At 39.0% G+C, this 21,989-nt stretch overlaps 2 protein-coding genes and 1 long non-coding RNA gene across 9 annotated transcripts in view; 1 reads left to right on the forward strand and 2 right to left on the reverse strand.

The window, feature by feature from the left end:
- The window catches only part of eif4g1b (eukaryotic translation initiation factor 4 gamma, 1b), a 40,057-nt gene extending 33,976 nt beyond the window's left edge, over positions 1 to 6,081 (reverse strand). For 5 of the 7 annotated variants that reach the window (XM_074641243.1, XM_074641242.1, XM_074641246.1 and 2 more), the window contains exon 1: positions 5,972 to 6,081. The gene's annotated coding sequence lies outside the window, so the exon portion shown is untranslated. Of the gene's footprint in view, positions 1 to 1,932; positions 2,077 to 5,971 lie in introns of those variants that run through there. The other 2 variants (XM_074641244.1, XM_074641241.1) reach the window with 2 other exon arrangements.
- Positions 1 to 21,989, forward strand: part of LOC141771218 (uncharacterized) — a 75,566-nt gene that overhangs the window by 4,309 nt on the left and 49,268 nt on the right. The window lies entirely within an intron of this gene.
- On the reverse strand, positions 9,944 to 20,390 carry psmd2 (proteasome 26S subunit ubiquitin receptor, non-ATPase 2). The gene is made up of 21 exons (XM_074641228.1): positions 20,210 to 20,390; positions 18,434 to 18,490; positions 18,145 to 18,309; positions 17,601 to 17,722; positions 17,077 to 17,301; positions 16,791 to 16,949; positions 16,508 to 16,652; positions 16,102 to 16,162; positions 15,753 to 15,899; positions 15,464 to 15,570; positions 15,015 to 15,142; positions 14,657 to 14,744; positions 14,401 to 14,563; positions 13,780 to 13,881; positions 13,451 to 13,602; positions 13,239 to 13,322; positions 11,813 to 11,981; positions 11,341 to 11,435; positions 11,118 to 11,244; positions 10,877 to 10,995; positions 9,944 to 10,686 (listed from the first exon to the last, which is right to left on the reverse strand). Exons 1-21 carry the CDS (start codon positions 20,330 to 20,332, stop codon positions 10,504 to 10,506), a joined length of 2,721 nt encoding a protein of 906 aa, XP_074497329.1. The 5' UTR covers positions 20,333 to 20,390; the 3' UTR covers positions 9,944 to 10,503.

Consider the following 21,989-nt stretch of genomic DNA (forward strand, 5'->3'; position numbering starts at 1 on the left):
CAAAACACTTAAAATGTATTACTATTGGGCGCCTGGGTTAGCTCAGTTGGTAGAGCGGGCGTCCATGTATTAAGGCTTGGTCCTGACCGCGGCGGCCCGGGTTCGAATCCGGCCTGTGGCCCTTTCCGCATCCACTCTCTCTCTCTCCCCCCTTTCACGACTCTATCCACTGTCCTGTCATAAAAATGGAAAATGCCCCCAAAAAAATAACTTTAAAAAAAAAAAAAAAAAATGTATTACTATTAAAAATTTGCACCAGTGCAACCAAAAGTTAGTCTGGTGCCCTGCCATGATGACTCACAGAGACTAAAAAAAGGTGAAAACAATACCAGCGTCACTGTCGCAGCTGGTAAAGATAACAGATTTGAACTGAGCGAGGGTTTCTATAAAGCCAGGTGAAATCCCAGGCTAAGAACAACAGTGACTGACAAGACATTGATGGGCTGATCCCCAGAATACTGGAGCGTTGGAGCTTGGAGAACAGCAGCAATATAAGAGCTAGGAGAATCATGTAGTAGTAGTAGTAGTAGTAGTAGTAGTAGTAGTAGTAGTAGTAGTAGTAGTAGTAGTAGTAGTAGTAGTAGTAGTAGTAGTAGTAGTAGTAGTAGTAGTAGTAGTAGTAGTAGTAGTAGTAGTAGTAGTAGTAGTAGTAGTAGTAGAGGGCTGTCAGGCAGCAGTTCAGAGGCTCATCCACAGACAGAAATATTGTCAGACTGAGCACTGAGCAGGGCTATCTGGGAGATGAAATGCTGAGTAAACAATCTCTGGGCTAAAAGGGGGTCTCAGACTCACAACCTACACCGTCTCTCAGGCTTTACTCCTCTCACTGGGGAACACGCTAATAAAAAACATTTGAGGGAAATGCTTTACCCTTAAGTAGTACGACGTGGCTGGCTTCTTAAACAACTACTGGGTCACACACACCGTCAACACCACACTGATAAGTCTGCAGAATTCATAAAAATTAGCTATCAGTACAAATCCTGGGAACAGTTTGCAGCACTACATAACTAGCACAGAGGGGTACCCCAGCCCAGAGAGGCCCACATTTTTGCAGGAATCTGTTGTTTAGGGGAGTTGTGTCACCCCCACCTTACTCCACCCCCTACTCATACACCCCAGTTTAGTCATTTGAGCTGGTCAGACATGCAGTACTGTGGACAGTGCGCCTTCAACTGTTGCATAAGCCTCTGCATGCACTCCCATGACCTGCTAAGGAGTAGAGGGGGAGAACATTTGCTATTAAAGAAGTTGGCTGTCGTGTAACCTATAGAGGGTGAAGCCCACGGGTGTATTTATTATAAGAACTGGCTACTGGACCCCAAGATGGCGCCTATTCAGTCCAATGAGAAACACATAGTACATATGGTGCCTTCGAATGAAACTCGTGAGCTGGTGTTTACAACGTAGTAAGTCATGTACATGATATGCTTGGCGTTCAAGTGCTGCTAAGCAACGGCAATATTAACGTTACTGTCAGCGTCTAGAAGCCACAGAGGCTAACAAGCTAGCAAGCGGGCAACATAATGCAGGAAATGCAAAGGCATAATGACAGAGGAAAAAGATGAGGCTGTTGAGAATATCAACATTTTCCTGAGACATATAAAATTACGAAGAAAACAATATACGAATAAAATTACAATATATTCACTTATTATGCACCACAAAATTAACTTCCATGGCCTCCGCCATTTCCAACAACGTCAACAAACACGTCCCAGCTCAGAAATTTTCTGAAACATTCCACTTACGAGGTTGTGAATACCACACGAGGTCCATGCATGGTTCATATGGACTCTTCTTGTGAACACGGTAAACACCACCAAATTTGAAGGCACCATTTGTAACTGACAAACTGAATAATAAAAGAAAGTTCTAATGCATTCATTCTCTGTATGTATTTGTTCGTGTTTTACAAAGGGTTTAACCTACCTTACTGCAAGTTCAGGTGTCGGGAAGAAAAACATGTTATTGGAACATCTCCAAGTGAAAGTTTCACTCCAGTGACAAAGCATCACACCAGAACAGCCTGTCCTGCCCCCATGTCCCTCTGGTTAACTAACATTCTGCCAAAACCCACACATGTCCAGAGACGCTAGGCTTTCAAGTCTCACAACAGGAAGCTCAGTAGTGTCCTTATGTCAGGCGAACTGTGACAGCCTGGCTATGACACACATCATGCATTTATCCTGTGATTGCACTTCTGCTATTAGTTCCATTCATTCACTCGGACTAAAGCATGTCTGAGATCACTGCATCATAGGGTGACCAGATGCCCCACTTTAAAAGGGACTGCTCAACATTTTTATCCCAATTGTTGTTTCACATTTTGAGTTTTCAAAAGTCAAACCACTGCAGGACAGAAGCTTTTTCTAAAATCTGGCTTTTATCCAATGACTGTGAAGAAAGCAGGGAAGGCTGTCATCACAGCGCTGTTTGCTGTCAAACTGCACACACGTGGGTCAAGTACAGGTTGACCGTCTTTGCTACGCTATGTCTGGGAAAATTCCGAGTCACAAACTATGCAGATCTAGGCTGAACATGATGGAAACTACCACAAAGAAAAATAAATGCAACTACAACAAAGACTACTTATAAGTGGGTGAAACCGGTGGGTTCCGGTGCTTTGCATGGAGCTGACGCCCGCCCGCTCGCTCTCAACACCGGCTCTCTGAAACTCTGTACCCTGCTGTTGCCTGGCAAAGGCAGCAGTGCCACCAGCACGTGCAGAGGTCCCCGGGAACGCTGGGACAATAACCTTTTATTTTGATGTTCATAAAATTTTAACAAAATGTACCCAAATTCACAAATATATAGGATATTACTACTGATACTCATGTAATGTTACATCACAAGGTCTGCCGTGTTAGCCAAGTGTTGACTATACGTGTTTATTTGCATATAGAGCTTTACTGCCCGTTTATTTGCATACAGGGTGGGGAAGTGAGATCAGATCACAAGTGGCCACTCAAGACACATGTGGAGACGCATTCTAATGCGTGAGGTGTGGGCAGACGTATTTAAAGCTGCCCAATTGTGATTGGATCACTCAGGGTGCATGTTAATGCCAGGTCTGAACAAGGACAAAAAGTGATTTGGGGGTGAGGGGTAGAATGGAAATGTGAGACATTATATCAAAATGTTAGACTACCATTCAGCATTGGTAACATGTCCCACATTGTCCCACATTTGATTTATCTGGTCACCCTTCTGCGTAATATTCTCCTGGGCTGATGAATGGTAAACTATGATGAATGCTTATAGACAAAACACATACATGCTAACCCTCGAGCTGCAGCTCTATCAGCATTTTCAAAACCAACTTAAACATCTGTTGAAAGCTGCTCAGCTCTGTACTCACTGATCTTTATTCCATGGTCTACATGACTTGCTTCTACTTGACAAGCCTACTTTGTGATGTGCTATTGTGTATAGCTGTGCATTGTTCTTTCTTGTATGACTGTAGTATGTTTCTTTGTTTTGACCTGCCAGGGGACTACAGATGTGAATTAGCTTAAAGCTATAATCTGGTACGGTGCATCAAATGGTGACATTTATGTTTTAAACTGTACATGATCCCTTTAAAATAAAATAATAAATAAATACATTTTCCCGAGAATGACGTTTTTCATTGCCCTCTCCCGGTTTCCTCCCGGGTTCACAATTCTCCTGTATTTCTCCCGATTTAAGTAAAATTTTCACACATAGATAAACATCTGATTATATTATGGTCCCATGCATAAAAAAAAAAAAAGCATCCATTTTGGACCCACATTTCTCAGCTATAAGGTCACATGTCTTTGCAGTCCTCCACATCAGCCTCATGCCTGCTGCAGCAAGCAGGCTGAAGATCGACCAACATGAACGTACCAGTCATCCTCTCTAAACCAACAATCTCACATAATGTCAGAAGACAGCTGAGACACTCATCTCATACCAAGCATTCGTAAAACACCGGTGTCTTATCTGCTAAAAATATGTGACACTTTTTGCTATGACACAGGGGCGTGTCTGCCTGCTTGTCTACTCACACATGCACACACACACACAATGCACGACAAAGACAGTTATTTGCATGCATCTATGAAACGCTGGATCATGCCAAACACACACAAATAAGGCTGCAAAGACGTGCTGCTTTAATGTTGTGCTATTAGCCATGTTGCTAACTTTTTCCTAGGCCCGATCTGGATTTCACCACGTGGTTTCGGCTGCTTATTGGCGCGATGCACAGCCGGCATCATGCCAGCCACGCCTCAGCCCATATCGGCTATGACAACTACCTATCTAATGTATTAAATATAAAAGCATGCACCATATTAAACCACATTTTAAGGAGTAAACTGTCGTTTCGAGTCAACGAATAAGGATACTAACCTAGATAGCTGCAAAGCTAACTGGGTGGCTACTCTTACCTGGTTATTAGCTCGGTATGCTACTCACATGCATGCTCCAAAGTCGTTAGCTAGCTCGGTATAAACACAGCTACAGTGCTGTCAACGATGTCGTGACAATGAGTAACCTTACTGCAACTAGCCAGCATGAGTCAGACACCTACTCCACCTACACCACCACAGATACAGACTTAATTTGCATTGGTGCATAACAGAACATTACATATTCATTTAAGTTTAACTTCCATTACAGCTGCTAACATGAAGTCAACCAACTCAGCAAGGCCCCTAATGAAGGTGTCACTGGGTTCAAAAATAACTGTCCTGTACAAATCAGTCTCCTATTTTCTTTATCTAATAACTCCTTTATGCATGTTATATCTGCACACTAAATATCCAACAATATACTGTCACACATTTCCTTTATTAGCCTGGGTAACTAAAAGGAGTTTGTTTGGATCATAAACAAAGAGAGAAACCCTGCTGCTGCTGCAGCATCAACAACAACTTAGATATTTTAACCCCAGTTACCTTTACCACCTAACTAGCTAACACAAATGGTTTCACATTGCTGGCACCATCACCATCACAAGGTTTCGGTAGGTTTCAGGTATCAACTTAGATAGATAGATAGATAGCATTACAGTTCCATAGTGCAAAAACATGTTAGTAAAAAGGCAGTAAAAAAGTTAGTAGTGCAAAGTACAAAAAAAATATACCAGATATAAAAATACAAGGATGAAGAAAACTGTTAAAACTGCATTTAGTGCAGGGTAACAGCTGTGATACAGGACTATTAAAAAAGTGCAGACGAGACTGTTAAAAAGGGCAGGGTAACTCCAGTAGCTTAGTCTATGAGTTAAGTATACTTAACAGTATTTACAATCACACAGATGGTCTTTATATGCAAACCAGGCTGGCAAATATGATAACAAACTGCATCACTTTGTGCTGGGAGGCTGCTAACTGGCCGATTTAACCATCAAACTAACAGTATTTACAATCACAACTAGTCACACAGACAGTCTCTATATGCAATCAATCTGGCAAATATGGTAAACTCCATCACTTTCTACTGGGAGGTTTGTAACAAGGTAAAAACACAACTAGAGTGATTTAACCTAATGCTACATATGGAGCTAAACTAGCAGGCGGTTGGTTAGCTTAGCAGCGTAAATAACCGCTAACCGGCGAAAACAACAACATTGTGACGCGACAGACTTATCAAATATAATATATTACACACAATATAACACGTTTATGAACTCTACAAGAGTACTGACTGTGTCTTTTGGTGTCTATCTTGGTGTTAGCTTTGCTAGCAAGTGAAGAAAGAACACCCACGTCGCGTTAGCATGGCATGCTAACAGCTAAGCTAACGGCTAATCCCTGAAAACACAGCAGCAGTGTAACAGAAAGCAGTGAAGAAAAGTCTCTCTAGTTTCATTTAAACACAGAATAAAAGGTTAAATGTGATGTTGGTTGTTCGTCAAGAGTCTATTTGAAGTAGCGATTTTACATTTATCTGTCTTTTTTAGCGTTTTAGTAGAGTATTTCGCGGAGGACCGCGGCGTTACCTTTCTCTCCTTGAGTCCGCAGAGCCGGACGGACGGAAAATCTCCCCGGAAGCCGGTAGCTACGTACTTCCGACGAAAATCCCATCACGTGTGACTTTCCTAGTAATCACGTTATTGGCTGGAAATACTGTGTTTGCATATCTTTTATCCTCTGGGTTATCTCTGTTGTGTTTGTGTTTGAACAGCACGCCTGGAGACGTTTTCTTTTTTATATCTCAATATTACCATTTAAACTTTGCTCCCAAAATAGAGCCCATTTTTCATGCAGATAAAAATAAGAAATATTTATTTCCCCTTAAATTTAATTCAGCCACCATCAATGGAACATGTATTATAATATGTCGATAAATTATAATTAGTTTATAAATAGGTTCAACAATATTTTAACGGGATAAATCTAAAAAATAATTTACAATACTTTCATGGTATAACTCCAAAATAATATTTACAATATTTACATGGGATAAACCTGAAAAGTAATTTACAATATTTTCACAGGATGAATCTAAAATATAATCTAAAATATTTTGCTTATAATATATTGATAAATTATAATTGGGTTATACACACGTGGACAAAATTGTTGGTACCCTTTCGTTACAGAAAGAAAAACCCACAATGGTCACTGAAATAACTTCTACTAGTCTACTTTGGCTCAAACAGCGACAGATGGTGCGATCTGACACTGATGTACCTTGACCTTGGAGTTCACCTCTAATCTCTTTGGAAGTTGTTCTGGGCTCTTTGGTTACCATTCATGTTATCCGTGTCTTCAATTTGCCATCAATTTTCCTCTTGCGGCCACGTCCAGGGAGGTAGGCTACAGTCCCATGGACCTTAAACTTCTGAATAATATGTGCACCTGTAGTCACAGGAACATCAAGCTGCTTGGAGATGGTCTTATAGCCTTTACCTTTAACATGAAGGTCTATAATTGTCCTTCTAATCTCCTGAGACAACTCTCTCCTTAGCTTTCTGTGGTCCATGTTCAGTGTGGTACACACCATGATACCAAACAGCACAGTGACTGCTTTTCACCCTTTAAATAGGCAGACTGACTGATTACAAGTTTGACACCTGTGATGCTATTTACAGGACACACCTTAGTTTAACATGTCCCTATGGTCAAATTATTTTCAATCTTTTCTAGGGGTACCATCATTTTTGTCCAGGCCAGTTTCATTAGTTTGTTTTTTAAAATGATTCTGTTGAACCACAATTCAAAAGCAATGTCTGATTTTCATTAGTTAATTTTCAGTGAATTTCTATTTATTATTACTTTTGTCAGTTTCAAGATATTTCAGTGACCATTGTGGGTTTTTCTTTCTTTAACGGAAGGGTACCAACAATTTTGTCCACGTGTGTAAATGGGTTCCATTTTATATAGATTAAATAATTGCTCTGCATAAAGCAGTTAAACAATTAATTTATAATATTTTCATGGGATAAGCTCAAGACCCACCTCTTTTCTTTGGCTTTTGAATGTACTTGAATTGTGATTACTAATTGGCCTTTTATAATGCTCCTTATAACAGTCTTTTACTCATGGATTTTTATCTTGGTCTCTGTCTGTGGATGTGTGAGATTTTGTTGTCTGCTCTGTTGACCTGTTTTTATTCTGCCTATGTCTGTAAAGCACTTTGGTCAGCTCATGTTGTTTTAAATATGCTATAGAAATAAATTTGACTTGACCTGACTTGATAAATCTGAAAATTAATGAATATTTTAACGGGATGAATCTAAAAAGGAATTTGCAATATTTTCATGGGATAAACCTGAAACCTAATTTGCAATATTTTCAGGGGATGAATCTAAAAAATTATTAAAAATAATTTCATGAGATAAATCTAAAAATGAATTTACAATATTTTCACGGGATAAAAGCACAAACTTTATTAAAAATGTGCAAATGTCTTTCAGGGTAAATTTAACTCATTCCTGACATGAAAGACCAATGCACAGTGTCATTGATATAAACCTGAAAGCAGGCTCAGAAGAGGGATGCAGAGGCCAAACGTGTTATACCTGCTTCATAAGAGAAACAAATACTTAATGATAATCCAATCAAGTGAAACTTTCCTAGTAATCACGTTATCGGTTGTAAATACTGTGTTTGCATATCTTTTATCTGTTTTCTCTATTGTGTTTGTGTCTGAACACAATTTTATCTTAATTACCATTAAAGCATTTAAACTTTGCTCTCAAAATAGAGCCCATTTTTTCATGCAAATAAAAATAAGGAATATTTATTTTCCCTTAAATTTAAATCAGCCACCATCTATAGATTGTTTTATAATATATTGATAAATTATGATTAGGTTATAAATAGGTTCAATAGGTTCATTAATATTTTAACGGGATAAATCTGAAAATTAATTTACAATACTTTCATGACATAAATCTCAAAATTAATTTACAACATTTTCATGGGATAAATCTGAAAAATAATCTAAAATAATTTCATGGGATAAATCTAAAAAAGAATTTACAAAATGTTCATGAGATAAACCTAAAAACGAATTTACAATATTTTCACAGGATGAATCTAAAAAATAATTTAAAATAATTTCATGGGATAAATTTAAAAATTAATTTACAATATTTTCACGGGATAAAAGCACGAGCTTTATTAAAAATGTGCAAATGTCTTTCAGGGTAAATTTAAGTCATTCCTGACATGAAAGACCAATGCACAGTGTCATTGATATAAACCTGAAAGCAGGCTCAGAAGAGAGATGCAGAGGCCAAACGTGTTATACCTGCTTCATAAGAGAAACAAATACTTGATGATAATCCCATCAAGTGAAACTTTCCTAGTAATCACGTTATCGGTTGTAAATACTGTGTTTGCATATCTTTTATCTGTTTTCTCTATTGTGTTTGTGTCTGAACACAATTTTATCTTAATTACCATTAAGGCATTTAAACTTTGCTCTCAAAATAGAGCCCATTTTTTCATGCAAATAAAAATAAGGAATATTTATTTTCCCTTAAATTTAAATCAGCCACCATCTATAGATTGTTTTATAATATATTGATAAATTATGATTAGGTTATAAATAGGTTCAATAGGTTCATTAATATTTTAACGGGATAAATCTGAAAATGAATTTACAATAATTTCATGGGATAAATCTAAAAAATAATTTACAAAATGTTCATGGGATAAACCTGAAAATTAATTTACAATATTTTCACAGGATGAATCTAAAAACTAATTTACAATATTTTCATGGGATAAATCTAAAAAAACACTTACAATATTTTCACAGGATAAAACTAAAAATTAATTTACGATATTTTACTGGGATGAATCTAAAAAAATAATTTAAAATAATTTCATGGGATAAACCTGAAAACTAACTAGAATATTTTCACAGAAAAAAAGCACAAGCTTTATTAAAAATGTGCAAATGTCTTTCCGGGTAAATTTCTCTCATTCATGACATGAAAGACCAATGCACAGTGTCATTGATATACACCTGAAAGCAGGCCCAGAAGAGGGATGCAGAGGCCAAACGTGTTATACCTGCTTCATAAGAGAAACCAAAACTTAACATAAAAAAAAATGTGCAAAGCCTAACTGCAGTTCTGTTTGAGTATTTAGTGTTGTAAAAGTATTAATTTATTTCAGCTAACAGGTTTGTACCAGACATCTTGGAAACACAGAAAAAGAAAAAAGTCACAGCTATTGCTTTTGTTACTTGTAGGTGACATTGATATACATCTGCAGTTCTAAACTAATGCTGCCATTACTTTCCTCTATAAATACATACACAGTTGTTTATATATGTATGTACAGAATATATGTATAGTAGTATATATGTGTGTGTGTGTGTATAGTGCCTAAAACTTTTCCTCTAGGTGGCGCTAATAATGACTAAACAGCTCATCCTTGAGTCAGTTTGAGTCAATAATAATAAACCAGCCATGACGTACTTTGCACCTAAATCAACATAATACACAGCCGTCACATTTCCACCACGTGGATCTCAGTTTTTATTTTTGATTCAACCTTATACAGTACTGTAACAAAAACCAAAAAAATAAAAATAAAAACAGAAGCAAAACTTGATGATGAATACATACTTTTAAATGCTCTAATTACAAAAGACGGCTGAGGATGTGAGTAGTGGGGAAAAGAAAAACATTTGAATCACTGATGTGGACTGAGCATTCATTTACTGATGACATATACAGGAGGGCGGTGAACACTTCCCACTTTTTGTCAAGTCAAACAGCTGGATCAAAATGAGGGCAATGAGGAAACCATCTATGTAGAGTGGATGAGGTCCCAGTTTTAGCCTTCCTGTGTCATCCCAGTCCAATTAACCAGACACCAACCATCCATTTTTTATGACTGCTGGAGCTAGGCCACCGACAAACAGTGAGAAGACACAGCAAGGAAGAAGGATAGGCCTGCCTGGCTCCTTTCAGCCATGCAGTAAACAACTAAATATAACAACTGTCAAGAGCCATGGAGGGCTACCCTTACAAACAGAGGGAGAGGCCAGTGAGGATGACCGGTCAGTCTAGGTTTCATAGTTGGGGTTCTTGCGGAGGATAACAAAGCCCTCTAGGATGGGGGTGACGGGGAGGTACTCCTCTGTGGCCAGCTCAGCCCTCTCTCCATGAGCCAGCAACACCGGCGTGGTGTGGGTCTGGAAACCTGTGATGGCCTTTGGCTTGCCTGCCTGGCCCACGACGTCCACAGCCTGTAGACAAATCACACAAACAGACCAGTGTTACATTTCTCCTTCAGACCTGAATTCTTGGATTTTGGTTGCTGATAAAATTCCTTAACTTCTCCATCATTTCTAAATAGAATATTTATTTCAACACGGATACTTCTACAAATATTCCTGTCAGACTATTCATACTAATACTAATGTTCCTAGGCTTCACCTGTCCAACTCTGACAGACACAGGAAGTGGTCGTAGCTCCTCATCGAATGTGACCAGCATACGTGGCTGCATGGCGGCTACCAGCCCGTAGAGAATGTAGTGAGATTTCCCCAGGATTACTGTAATACACAGAACACAAGGGGGATATTAATACAACCTTCACATTATAAATGGACAAATGTTAAGTGTGTGTGGAAGCAGAGAGCTGAGGAAAAAGGCAGCAGGAGGAGAGTAAACTAACTGTTCTTGACGTCGAGGAAGGAAACGAGCACGGTGAGCAGTCCAGCCACGGCGACCTGACTCATCAGCTGCCTGTCGCTATGGTAGGGACAGAGCGTCAGTGTGCCTTTGCCCAGGTGAGTCAGACCCTGTGGACGCACAAACAGCAGAGTCAACAGTCACTCACGCGATTCCCAAAAGATCACTTGTGTCTGGTACAGAGCGCCTTTTGTGTCGCCACCCACCTGAGCCAGTCGGACCATGAAGAGATTGTTCGGGTCTTTGGCGTGATACTGTGCCAGCTGCCGCAGCATGGCGGCCAGACGGGCGTTATTTGTGCCTGAGGAAATGGAAAAAATTAATAGCTTGTTAAATATGTTGAGGAAGTTAGAGGCACTCTAAAAAGAGATGGCATTGTGCATCATTCACAATGATACTACACCTTCAATGCATTATATTCAATATTTCTAGTCAAAAACTGTAACAGCATCTTATTGTTTGTACTTAAAATACTTCACCTCTTCTTTTATTTTTAATTACTTTGTTTTTAAAAATATCTTTAATGAATGGGAGCTTAATACTATTTATTCCAACAGGCTACTGTGCATCAAAGCCCTGAAGTCAAAATTTCTGTCACTTACAGGGGTTTAGTTTTGCCGCAGCGGTTAACTCACAGTTAGTATTATTCAATGTAATGCTCGTAATAACCCGACTTACCGCTGCCCACCATGCCCATGGCAAAGATGGAGTTGTGGGACACCTCGGGGTCAGCGTCGTGAGAAAACTTGCTGAGGGTGTCCAAGATGTTCAAACGAGGGTTGGACACGGAAATGAGGGCTAGGGCGAGGGGCACCGCTCGCCTCAGTGTGGGCTCGCCATAACGCAGCTGATGATGTGAATACAGAGAAAACAAGAGAGTGAAAATGCATCTTAAGAGAGGAACAAACATTCGGCTCCAATTATTTTAATTGCCCACTTAAGCTGTCACACCCCACTGTGATGATCTTAGTTTGACACATTAAGGACATCAGGATGAGTAAGAACAGAGTAACAAATGACAGATCATCACAGAGTATAGACAAAAGAGAAAATATATGGATCAGGATCAAAAGTATGGATGATGTAATGAGGATCAAAAGAATGATGGTGAGGTGGAGAGTTAAGTCAAGTCAACCGGACAAAAAGGTCTCTTTGTGAACAGACTCAGAGGACGGAAAGATCAAAAGAATAAGAAATGAGAGGTGGTGAGATGGGGGAACAATAACGTATTCAGTATATTCAGTACAGGGATGCAAACTTGTCATCTTTCGGCAAAATTCTTTGACATTTTGGGGGGAGGGGGGTCTGGATTAGCGAGGACTGAATTGTTTGGTGCCTCTATCAGGCCTCGGCCTTGCTTCCCCGTCGCTCTGTCCTTGGTGTTTCTGGGCGAGGTTTTCCCAAGGAATGCATGTTTCAGCTAGGGGTGTGGCGATATACTGGCATTGACAATAACCGTGATATTTAAAAATTATATATTGATGTCATGTTAATAATCGAGCGCCTCCTAATTAATTCTATATATACAGTTATGGTTACAGACTCCATCTCCATTCGTATTTTGCGTGAAATTAATTTGCCAAAAAAAGAGACAAAACACACAATAAACAATGTTAAAGTTGAATTTGACTGATAGCATTATTATTATTTTTTTTTTCTATAGATATTGCAATAACATTTTTTATCATTAATTCTTTTGGCTATGATAATCGTGTAGTGAAAATCTGATATCATAAGAGTCCTAGTTTCAACTAAGCCTCATATTCTCGGCCTCGTCCCGAACGGACACCTCCTTCTCCATTCCCCCATCCAACCACCACCTGAGCGGCGTACCTCGCGGCCTGTTCCGAGGACTGACAGAAGTACCCTAAACTGCCCCCCTTACGTTACTTTTATAGCAATAAGATTACATTAATTCTAGTGAGACCTTTTCTCTATATCCTCGTGTTAAAATCAACTGTAAATCCACATTTTAAAGCGGATATTCATTTTTTTTTTTTAAATCTTCACATCTTTGTCACCCCTGATGAGTTTGCATCCCTGCAGTAAAGCTAAACGACAATAAAACCAGAACAGAAAACTGACAGAGAGCAGTGCTACTGACCAGATGTCCAAATGTTCGCAGTGCCATTTCAGAACCGATCTCCTCCCCCATGGCAATCAGGGCGATACCAAGAACAGCTACACCCTGAGAGGAAAACAACAAAACGTCACAAGCATCCTCAACGTAGCTGATGAAGGAACTACCAAACAGAGACGAAATATTGGCAAATAATTGAGGTTTGAGGATAATCATGATAATCAGTTAGTCCTTACCTGGTGGGAGCCCATGTCAGCAGCAGTCTCCTTCTTATCTTTGTCCTTCTTATCCTTCTTGTCCTTGTCCTCCTCTTTTTCCTTCTCCTTGGCTTCGTAGTGCTCGCTGCAGATATGGAGCAGCTGCTGCACCTTCAGCACATTACCAGAACCTGATGGCGAAGGAGGCAAATTATGACAGTGAGTTATGACAGTTTTGGAGTTCTGATGATTAAATCAACAGACATTGTACTATAGGTGGATCTGGATATGGTTGAATAAGTGCAGAGATTGAGTAATGGATGGTAATGCATGTGTGCAAACAACAAACATAGCACCATGAGACTGACCTGCATATGCGCAGATATCCACTAGCGTGTTGGCAAAGCTGCGGAAAGGTTCAGGTACAACCTGTAGAGCTGCCAGGGTCGTCTCAATCGCCTCTCCTTTACCTACAGAAAGTGAATAACAAAAAGAACAGTTACAGCAGCCGTATTACAAGAGGAGGGAAGAAAAGATACTGTGATTATGGCTACGGTAAATCCCATGAACTTTGTTATTTTTTTTTGATGGACAATATTTCCCTGATGTCAAATTTTGATGTCAAGATGCTGGCCATATTATCTGCCCAGAATATTTGCCAGTGTTTTTACTGCTGCTGTTTCCATTCCTCCTGATGTTAATTAAAAAAATGCACTACTGTTTTTGTTTTGTCATGTTTTTCTTGTGTAGCATAAAGAGACTAGACCACAACTGCATTTCAACCCTCTGTAGCTGAATGACAATAAATGATCCTTGAATTGGCCTCTTTAATAGATCTTGACCTACCAAAAGGTTTAGAAAAAGCTGTCACACATCATGTATTGCTTCATTTTGTTCTCCTTTGAATGCGTTTCCACTGCAAGTCCCTTTAAACGATGTCTAGTTATTATTGTCGTTAGTCACTTTGAGGCCAGTCCATGCTTACTTACCCAGGTGGTTGAGTCCCAGACCTAAAGGCAACCAGCGGGCATATGTGTCCTTCAGCTCCTGTTCGCTCTTCTCCATGATGGTCTGGACGATGGTGGACGTCACGTCACCGTTACAAGATCCTACTGCGATCATACCGCACGCCAGCGCAGTCACTCCAACTACCTGGGGATTCAACACACACACTTGAATGTTGCTGAACTGCTCAGCATACGTGGAGTGAGAAGAGTAATCGATACACAAAACAAAGATCCATACCTCCATGCTGGATTTAGAGTCTCCCATGACGGGGAGCAGCAGAGACAGGACGTCTTCTCTGTTGGAGCCAGCATAGGCCAGGCCCAGTCTGAAACCAGGAAGACAAGGATCAAGACACAAAGCCATCAAAGTGCCATCAAGTTCCATTATATTGGAGAGATGGCAGACATCTATACGGCCGATATCATCAACACTCACACCAAAACAATCTAGATTGATAAACAGCACTACAGGCAAGAGGGGAAATATGTTATTTAGATTTTGGGGTGAACTGTCCCTTTAACAAGTTTTAACAGCACTATATCCTTGTACATGATGCTCTAATGTTTAACTTTCTACATGTGAACATTCAACCCACCCAAAGATGGCTCCTATCCTCATGACGTTGCTGTTGTGGAGGACGTAGTCAGAGAGCAGGGCGAGAGCCGGGTCACATTCGTTCCTCACACCTGAGTTGACGATGCCACAGGCCAGGAGGGCACCGGACTGCACAGAGAGAGAAGAAAAACAAGAAAGACACCTTAAATGCATTGTTTTTTCATTGTCTTTCCTCCTGTGAAAAATACATTTTAACAGTTTTAATCCTGTCCCCCTGTGTTAATTGTTCATTTATCTCTTGCTCTATGCTAAATATGTGTAAAAAAATCTGTATTAGTAGAGTATTTTTACATCAAAATTCCGGTTTAAAATGTTTGATGACTCATCCTGCACTTACAAAAAAAAATCATCCAATCAAATGAGACTTTTGGTGACTAGCTAGTCACAAAGTAATGTGAACTCTATTACAGAAGATTATCCAGTGTTTACCTTGATGTAGTCCTCAGAGGAATAAAGATATTTATCAATCTGGGTGAGACCACCATCCACGTCCCACAGCAGGATCATACCCAGAGAGGCTGCAGCGCTCAACATACCTGAGGACATTTATATCATCTTTAGTCACAAAACAATCAAATAAACATGCACTGAAATGAAAGAAATCATCATGAATATATGGCTATCAATACATCAGCCAAGTCAAGACTTATGTAAAGAAGAAGACTACAAGGCCTATAGGGTACTACAACCACTACTGTATCTGTGTGTTTTCTCTTACCGTGGTCCTTGTTCTTGTACAACCATTTGTTGCCGTCGTCTGTGAGCAGCTTATCCTGTCCAAAGGCTGCGTTGACGAAGCCGTTCACGAAGGAAGAGGCCAAGTTCATACGAGCCGAGTCCACCTGGGAGCCACTGCCTCCAAACCCTGTCACACAAAGCATAGACGTCAGGCAAAATATCAATCAATAAACAAAAATAAATTTGAGAAAAAAAATCACAAAACATAGCAACCATCCTTATTTTACATTAGATAATGCCCTGATCTAGACTGATTTAAAATGTCTTTGTCACCAACCAACACCCAACCTAACTGAACACACACACACAACCTGCAGATATGGACTTACGGTTGTTCTCCAGGTGTGTTTTGTAGATGTCATCTGGGACTTTAGGTTCCATGATGTCCAACTGGGGAGGACAAGACAACAAGTGTTCTATTAATAAGTCATCTCCTTCTATGAACCATTGTTCATTATTACACCAAACTGGTGGAGATACTGACCTTATTAATCTGATCTAGTATCTCCCATGACACAACCAATCCACATTAAATACAGCGTTTTTGTCAATGTCATTAAAAAATAGAGCTGCCCCCTGGGCTTGGTAAATAACTTTCAAATCCAGCAAATTCCCCATATTTACCAAGACCGTTGACGTCCTTTACAATTAACAATTAAAAGTTTAGTCTCCGATGTCCTATTTTTCTCTCCCTCAGTACGTTTCTCTTTCCTTCCCTCCTCCTCTCTCTCTTACCTCTCTGGCCAGGGCCAAGAAGTTGCTGTTGAGCTGCACGTTGGACATGATCTCTGTCAAGTCCTCGTAGTCCTCCACGTCCTCATTGAGCTCCAGGAACATGCCATGGCGACCAAGCATGAAGGCCATCTGCTTCTGGATAACTCTGCAAGGCAAAAGGGAGTTTGCTTTTCATACACCGCCCACTATGACACAGCGGGCCTTACATTACATGGACAGAGCATATATGGAAACGGTCAACCAAAAACATGGACTCTAGAAACTGTGTTTTTATCGTGCTTACATGTCTTTGCAGGATGTGAAGATGTTTTCTACGAGCTCCACGTCGTTGAGCATCAGGGCCAGGCGCAGGGCCTCTGGGTAACGGTTGAACTTCCTGAAGATGTTCAGGGCACATCTCAGCAGCGCCGAGTTTTCTGGCTCAGGAACGTAACTCACACAGCTGGAGGAGCAATAAAGAAAGTTAGGCGATGAACGGACATATTTCAAAAATCTAAAAAGTCCTATTTTGAAATGTTTACAACATTCTAAAAACAGGGTTTGTGTTTTCGCGTAAAACCTGGACATACCTAGTGAGGTACAGGCAGACTTTGCCGTAGGCATTTTCATCGATGTAGTCCTCCAGCATGTCCAGCCTCTCGATCTCCATCAGCAGGTCGCACGCCTCATGCTCAGCATTGTGGGCCATGTTGTAGGGCACAATCTCCTTCACTAGCTTCAGCAGCGTCTCCTGCTGTGTCTTGTCGCTCTCCTCCACCTCCTGCCACTCTTTAGCCACCTCACCGGACAGGTGCCTAGAACACAGACAGAGAGGAACTGAGTTTGTCACTAAGAAATGAAGCACAAACACAGTAGGAGGGGTTCCTAAGAGTTCACGTTTTCGATGCAAGGAAAAAATCCCATAATCTGCCCAGTTTTTGTATAAATGCTTTCTCCTCGGGTTAGACGATATGACGGTATATACTGTGCAACGGTAGAAATGTGTCCACCGCTATAGATTTTACTGATACTAATAGCAGTACTGTTTTTGCAATGCAGCCTCTCCAGTAACAACAAGAGCGTTACATGCATCAGCTGATGATGCAAGTCTTACCTGACGTATTCATGTCCCCATGAGGCCAGCTCTTCCTGGGAGCCCAGCAGACGGTATTTCAGACACTCCCTCTCTCCGCTCATGGTCATGGCCAGCACCGACACCACATCCGCACAGAAACGCTGCAGATACAAACACCATCTACAGTTTGAACTCAGTCAAGACTAGCGCCGCAACGATTAGTCAATGAATCAATTAGCTGTTCGTCAGAACATCAATCGGCAACTATTTTGATAATCAATTAGTTTGCAGTCTTTCCCAGTCTTGCATTACAGCACATTGCATATATTTTTTGTTTTGGACTGTTGGACAAAAGAAAGGCATTTGAAGACATCACTTTGGGCACACAGAAGAGGTGATTTCTTGTCCAGGAAACTGACCCGGAATACCAGCCATCTATAGCTTCTACTCCATATCTGCATTGACCTATAAATTATTATATTATAAATTAATTGTTTGCCATGCATATCTCCAAGGGAATGTGAATTATTCTTCATATGGTGATTCTCCTTAAAAGTAGGCAAAAAAAAAAAAGAAAAGTTACCCTGTTCTCTCCAGGAGCCATGCCCTCGTAGATTTCTTTGAGCTTGCCGTATTGTGGGCGCAGGAATTTGAGGGGCTTGGGTACAGAGGTCATGGAGGTGGTTGAGGAGCGGATTAGTCTGCGCAGCTCTTCCAAAGCCGGACGGTGCAGCGCTGTGTCCTTCTCCTGCAGATGTGTAGAAAATGTGAGTTTTTTTGCCTTGCAAAGGCTTTTACACCCTGACACACAAGAGTTGTTGTAAAATATATATATATATATATATATATATATATATATATAAAATACTTACACCCAGTCTCTCCACCATCATATCCAGGTCCTCTTGTAACTGCTTGTCTTCCTCTGACTGAGAAGTAGAGAAGAAAATACATTATCTGTTATTAAAAGACACGGATTTATTTGTCACTGGTGCTTTTGGCTTTGAAAGGGAGACCATAGTTTTTAGTTAATAATGTCAATGATAATGTTTACTTACTTATGCTGCCTTCTTGAAACTAATCATTATACCTTACATTGCCAACTACCTGACTACTGTTGTTCCCTGCCTAACGGTATAGTACATTGTAATCTTGTTTTGAATACTTGCTTTAAAAAAAGTGCCCATAGCATTGGGACAAATAATGATGAAAAAATGAACTTAATGACTTTGTAGATGAATAGTGTCAAGCATTGTTTGCTATTTGGCATGCAGAAGTAGGATGAAAAAATTACCAACAGCCACCACTTACATGACACTAAACTTTGACATTGTGTTTATCCTAGAGTCCTGTGACATTTTTATGAAGCAGCTGAAAACGTGTTTATTTAGACAGGCTTTTGTTAATTCGTCTGAATAATCAACTCCACTTAATTTATTTGCCTTTTCTTGAATGTATGCGTTACCTGTTTATGTGTCTTTGTCTTCATTTGTTTGTTTTGTTGTGTTTTTAGCTTGACAGCCCTCTACTTGTCATGGCTACTTTTAATATTGACTGATGTATTTTTTATTATTGTAAAGCACTTTGTGATTTTGTATCTGTGAAAGATGCTATACAAATAAACTTTACTTACTTACTTATCTAGACTACCAGCTACTTTGGCTGGTAACCATGTAGAGAAGCCCTGTTATATTTATAATGTAGCTGACCAATTTAACTGTGAATGTCCAGCCTGATGCATTTAGAGCTACTGTAACCTGTTTATTAATTTAATTACACAAGGCATAAACAGGACAACAACAAATTTACTTTTTTGCCCTGAATTTTACACAGCTATCCACAAAAAAATCTTTTTATTCTTCTTTTTTTTTAACAAATTCAAATTTACAAACAACATGGCTCATAGATTATTGCATTAAAGTAAAAGGACAAGGTGCACACAGAACAAGAACAGATAAAATATGTAAAATTATACATGAAAATAATAATAAATTAAATTAAGGGCTATACCTGTAATTCATATTCTTCTATTATACTAAGAAGTTTCAATGCATTTTTGTTTTTCATGACTTTAAGGGTTTTTATGTAAGAAAGAAACTGAGAATGAAACACATTAAACCTAGGTTACACTATCATATACTTGGGTTTGTGCAAATGAGAATGTTATTCAGCAGAAAGTCCTCTTTGTTGTTGTCCATGACAGGAACAAAATAATCTGACCTGTGACAGTCAGCCCTGGATAACTAATAAACATCAGTCTGTTGTAACAGTTAGCTAGAATAAATGTTATTGATTGTTTAGCTACTTTGCTGCTGTGTCATACTAACCAATGTTAAACCTGGTTAGGTGAATAAGCTAGCTGCTAGCACATCAGGGAGAGAAGCTAACGTTAGCTTACCGGTATGCTAGGCTACAGTTAGCTTCCTAGGCGAGTTCATGTGTATAACATTTAATGACCGAGATATTCTAACAACTCAAAGTCAGGGTGGTTTATAAGACACATTATTATAAAGTGAATAAGAGTGTGTTCGTCATCTATGTATGCATGCTGATGACTTGAGGCCTGTTCAGCCAGACAGCAGCAGAGCGGCCGTGACTCAGGCAAAATGTATCGGCAGCTAGCTCGCGTTTAATACCTCTACACTTACCAGTTCCTGCTCCTCTTTCTTGTCCTTATCCTTCCCAGAGGACTGCTTCCCCTTCTCTTTCTCCTTCTCCTTCTCATCGGTCTTCTCCGGCTGCTTATTCTCTTTGTTTTTTGCCTCCTCCATGTTTGCGGCTCTGTATTCTGTCTGCTAGCAAACCGGAAGTGATGAGAGGAACTGCTGTGTGTGGGAACATGTGTTGTGTCATTTCCGGCTTTACCGTCCTCTGCTGGTTGTGAGCCCCCGAACTCTCGCGGGATTCACTGCCCCGGCGACCTAACCCCTAACCCAGGTGTTAGGTTTGTGTGGGTTTCATCAGTGAAAACAGACAAAAAATTATATATTAATTTTATTTATTATTTATTATTTAATAATAATTTATTATAATTTTATTTCATTTTAAAAATGTTCCACTTATACTGGGTAATATGACCAAATATTCATTAATTTTCAATTTGTTTTCATATTAAAAAAATATTTTCTGTATACTAAATGCTGGGTTTCAGTCTGGGATATGTCAGTGATTAACAACAACATTGATTTTGATACATTTAAATTTTTTCGTTCAGTGTCAGTTTTTTTAAATTTTTACCTTCGATGACAAAAATGTCACCTTCCTAAAACTGCTATAAAAATACTAATAATATTTCAAATTAATATTAATTTGATATTAATTTCATTTCATTAATTTCATTTAATTAGTTACATTTTAAACCAACTTCAGTCAAGATCATAACTACCAAATATTCATTAATTCTTTGAATTTTATTCTGCTTACATACTAAATATACTTACACACTATATGTGCTGTCAATGATTAGCAACAACATTGATTTTTATGCATTTGTATTTTTTGTGAAGTGTCAGATTTAAAAAAAAAAAAAAAAAAAAAAAAAATATGTCAGGAGCCGCAAAACATTTGAGCATTGTGATGAAGGTAACACAGCCTATAGTCTAAGTATATAGTTTATAAGTCTAATGCAGTGAGGGTCAAAGAGACAATGTACGACGGAGTATTAGGGCCACGTTGAGGGAAAAAAACATCTGAGATTTACAGAATAAAGTCATGATAGTATGAGAAAAAAGTCGCAATATTACGGGAATAAAGTCATAACTTTGTGAGAAAAAAATCTTAATATTATGAGAATAAAGTCATAACTTTGCGAGAAAAAAATCGTAATATAACGAGAATAAAGTCATAACTTTGCGAGAAAAAAATCGTAATATAACGAGGAATAGAGTGATAACGAGAAAAAAAGTCGTAATATTACGAGAATAAAGTCATAACTTTGGGAGAAAGAAGTCGTAATTTTACGAGAATAAAGTCATAACTTTACGAGAAAAAAAGTCGTAATATTACGAGAATAAAGTCATAACTTTGGGAGAAAGAAGTCGTAATATAATGAGAATAAAGTGATAACGAGAAAAAAAAGTCGTAATATTACGAGAATAAAGTCATAACTTTGGGAGAAAGAAGTCATAATATTACGAGAATAAAGTCATAACTTTAAGATAAGAAAGTCAGAATATTACCAGAATAAAGTCATAATCTTACGAGAAAAAAGAAAAATAACACATAAAATTACTACTTTATAATATTATGACTTTATTCTCATAATATTACAACTTTATTCTCGTAATGTTATGACTTTATTCTCGAAATCTCAGATTTTTTTTTTTTCCCTCAATATGGCCCTAATACTCCGTCGTACTGTCGTACCATAGACCTACAACAATGATAAATAAAAATGAAAATGTAAACAAAAAACAGTTTTTCATTTCC

This window comes from Sebastes fasciatus, chromosome 7, assembly GCF_043250625.1.
Source record: "Sebastes fasciatus isolate fSebFas1 chromosome 7, fSebFas1.pri, whole genome shotgun sequence".
Classification (NCBI taxonomy): domain Eukaryota; kingdom Metazoa; phylum Chordata; class Actinopteri; order Perciformes; family Sebastidae; genus Sebastes; species Sebastes fasciatus.

Coding starts and splice junctions, on each gene's coding strand:
- psmd2 (XM_074641228.1), bottom strand. CDS start 20,332: ATGGAGGAGGCAAAAAACAAAGAGAATAAGCAGCCGGAGAAGACCGAT. Junction 16,653..16,790: donor TTCACATCCTGCAAAGACAT/GTAAGCACGATA, acceptor TTTGCCTTGCAG/AGTTATCCAGAAGCAGATGG. Junction 14,564..14,656: donor ACTCTAAATCCAGCATGGAG/GTATGGATCTTT, acceptor TTGAATCCCCAG/GTAGTTGGAGTGACTGCGCT.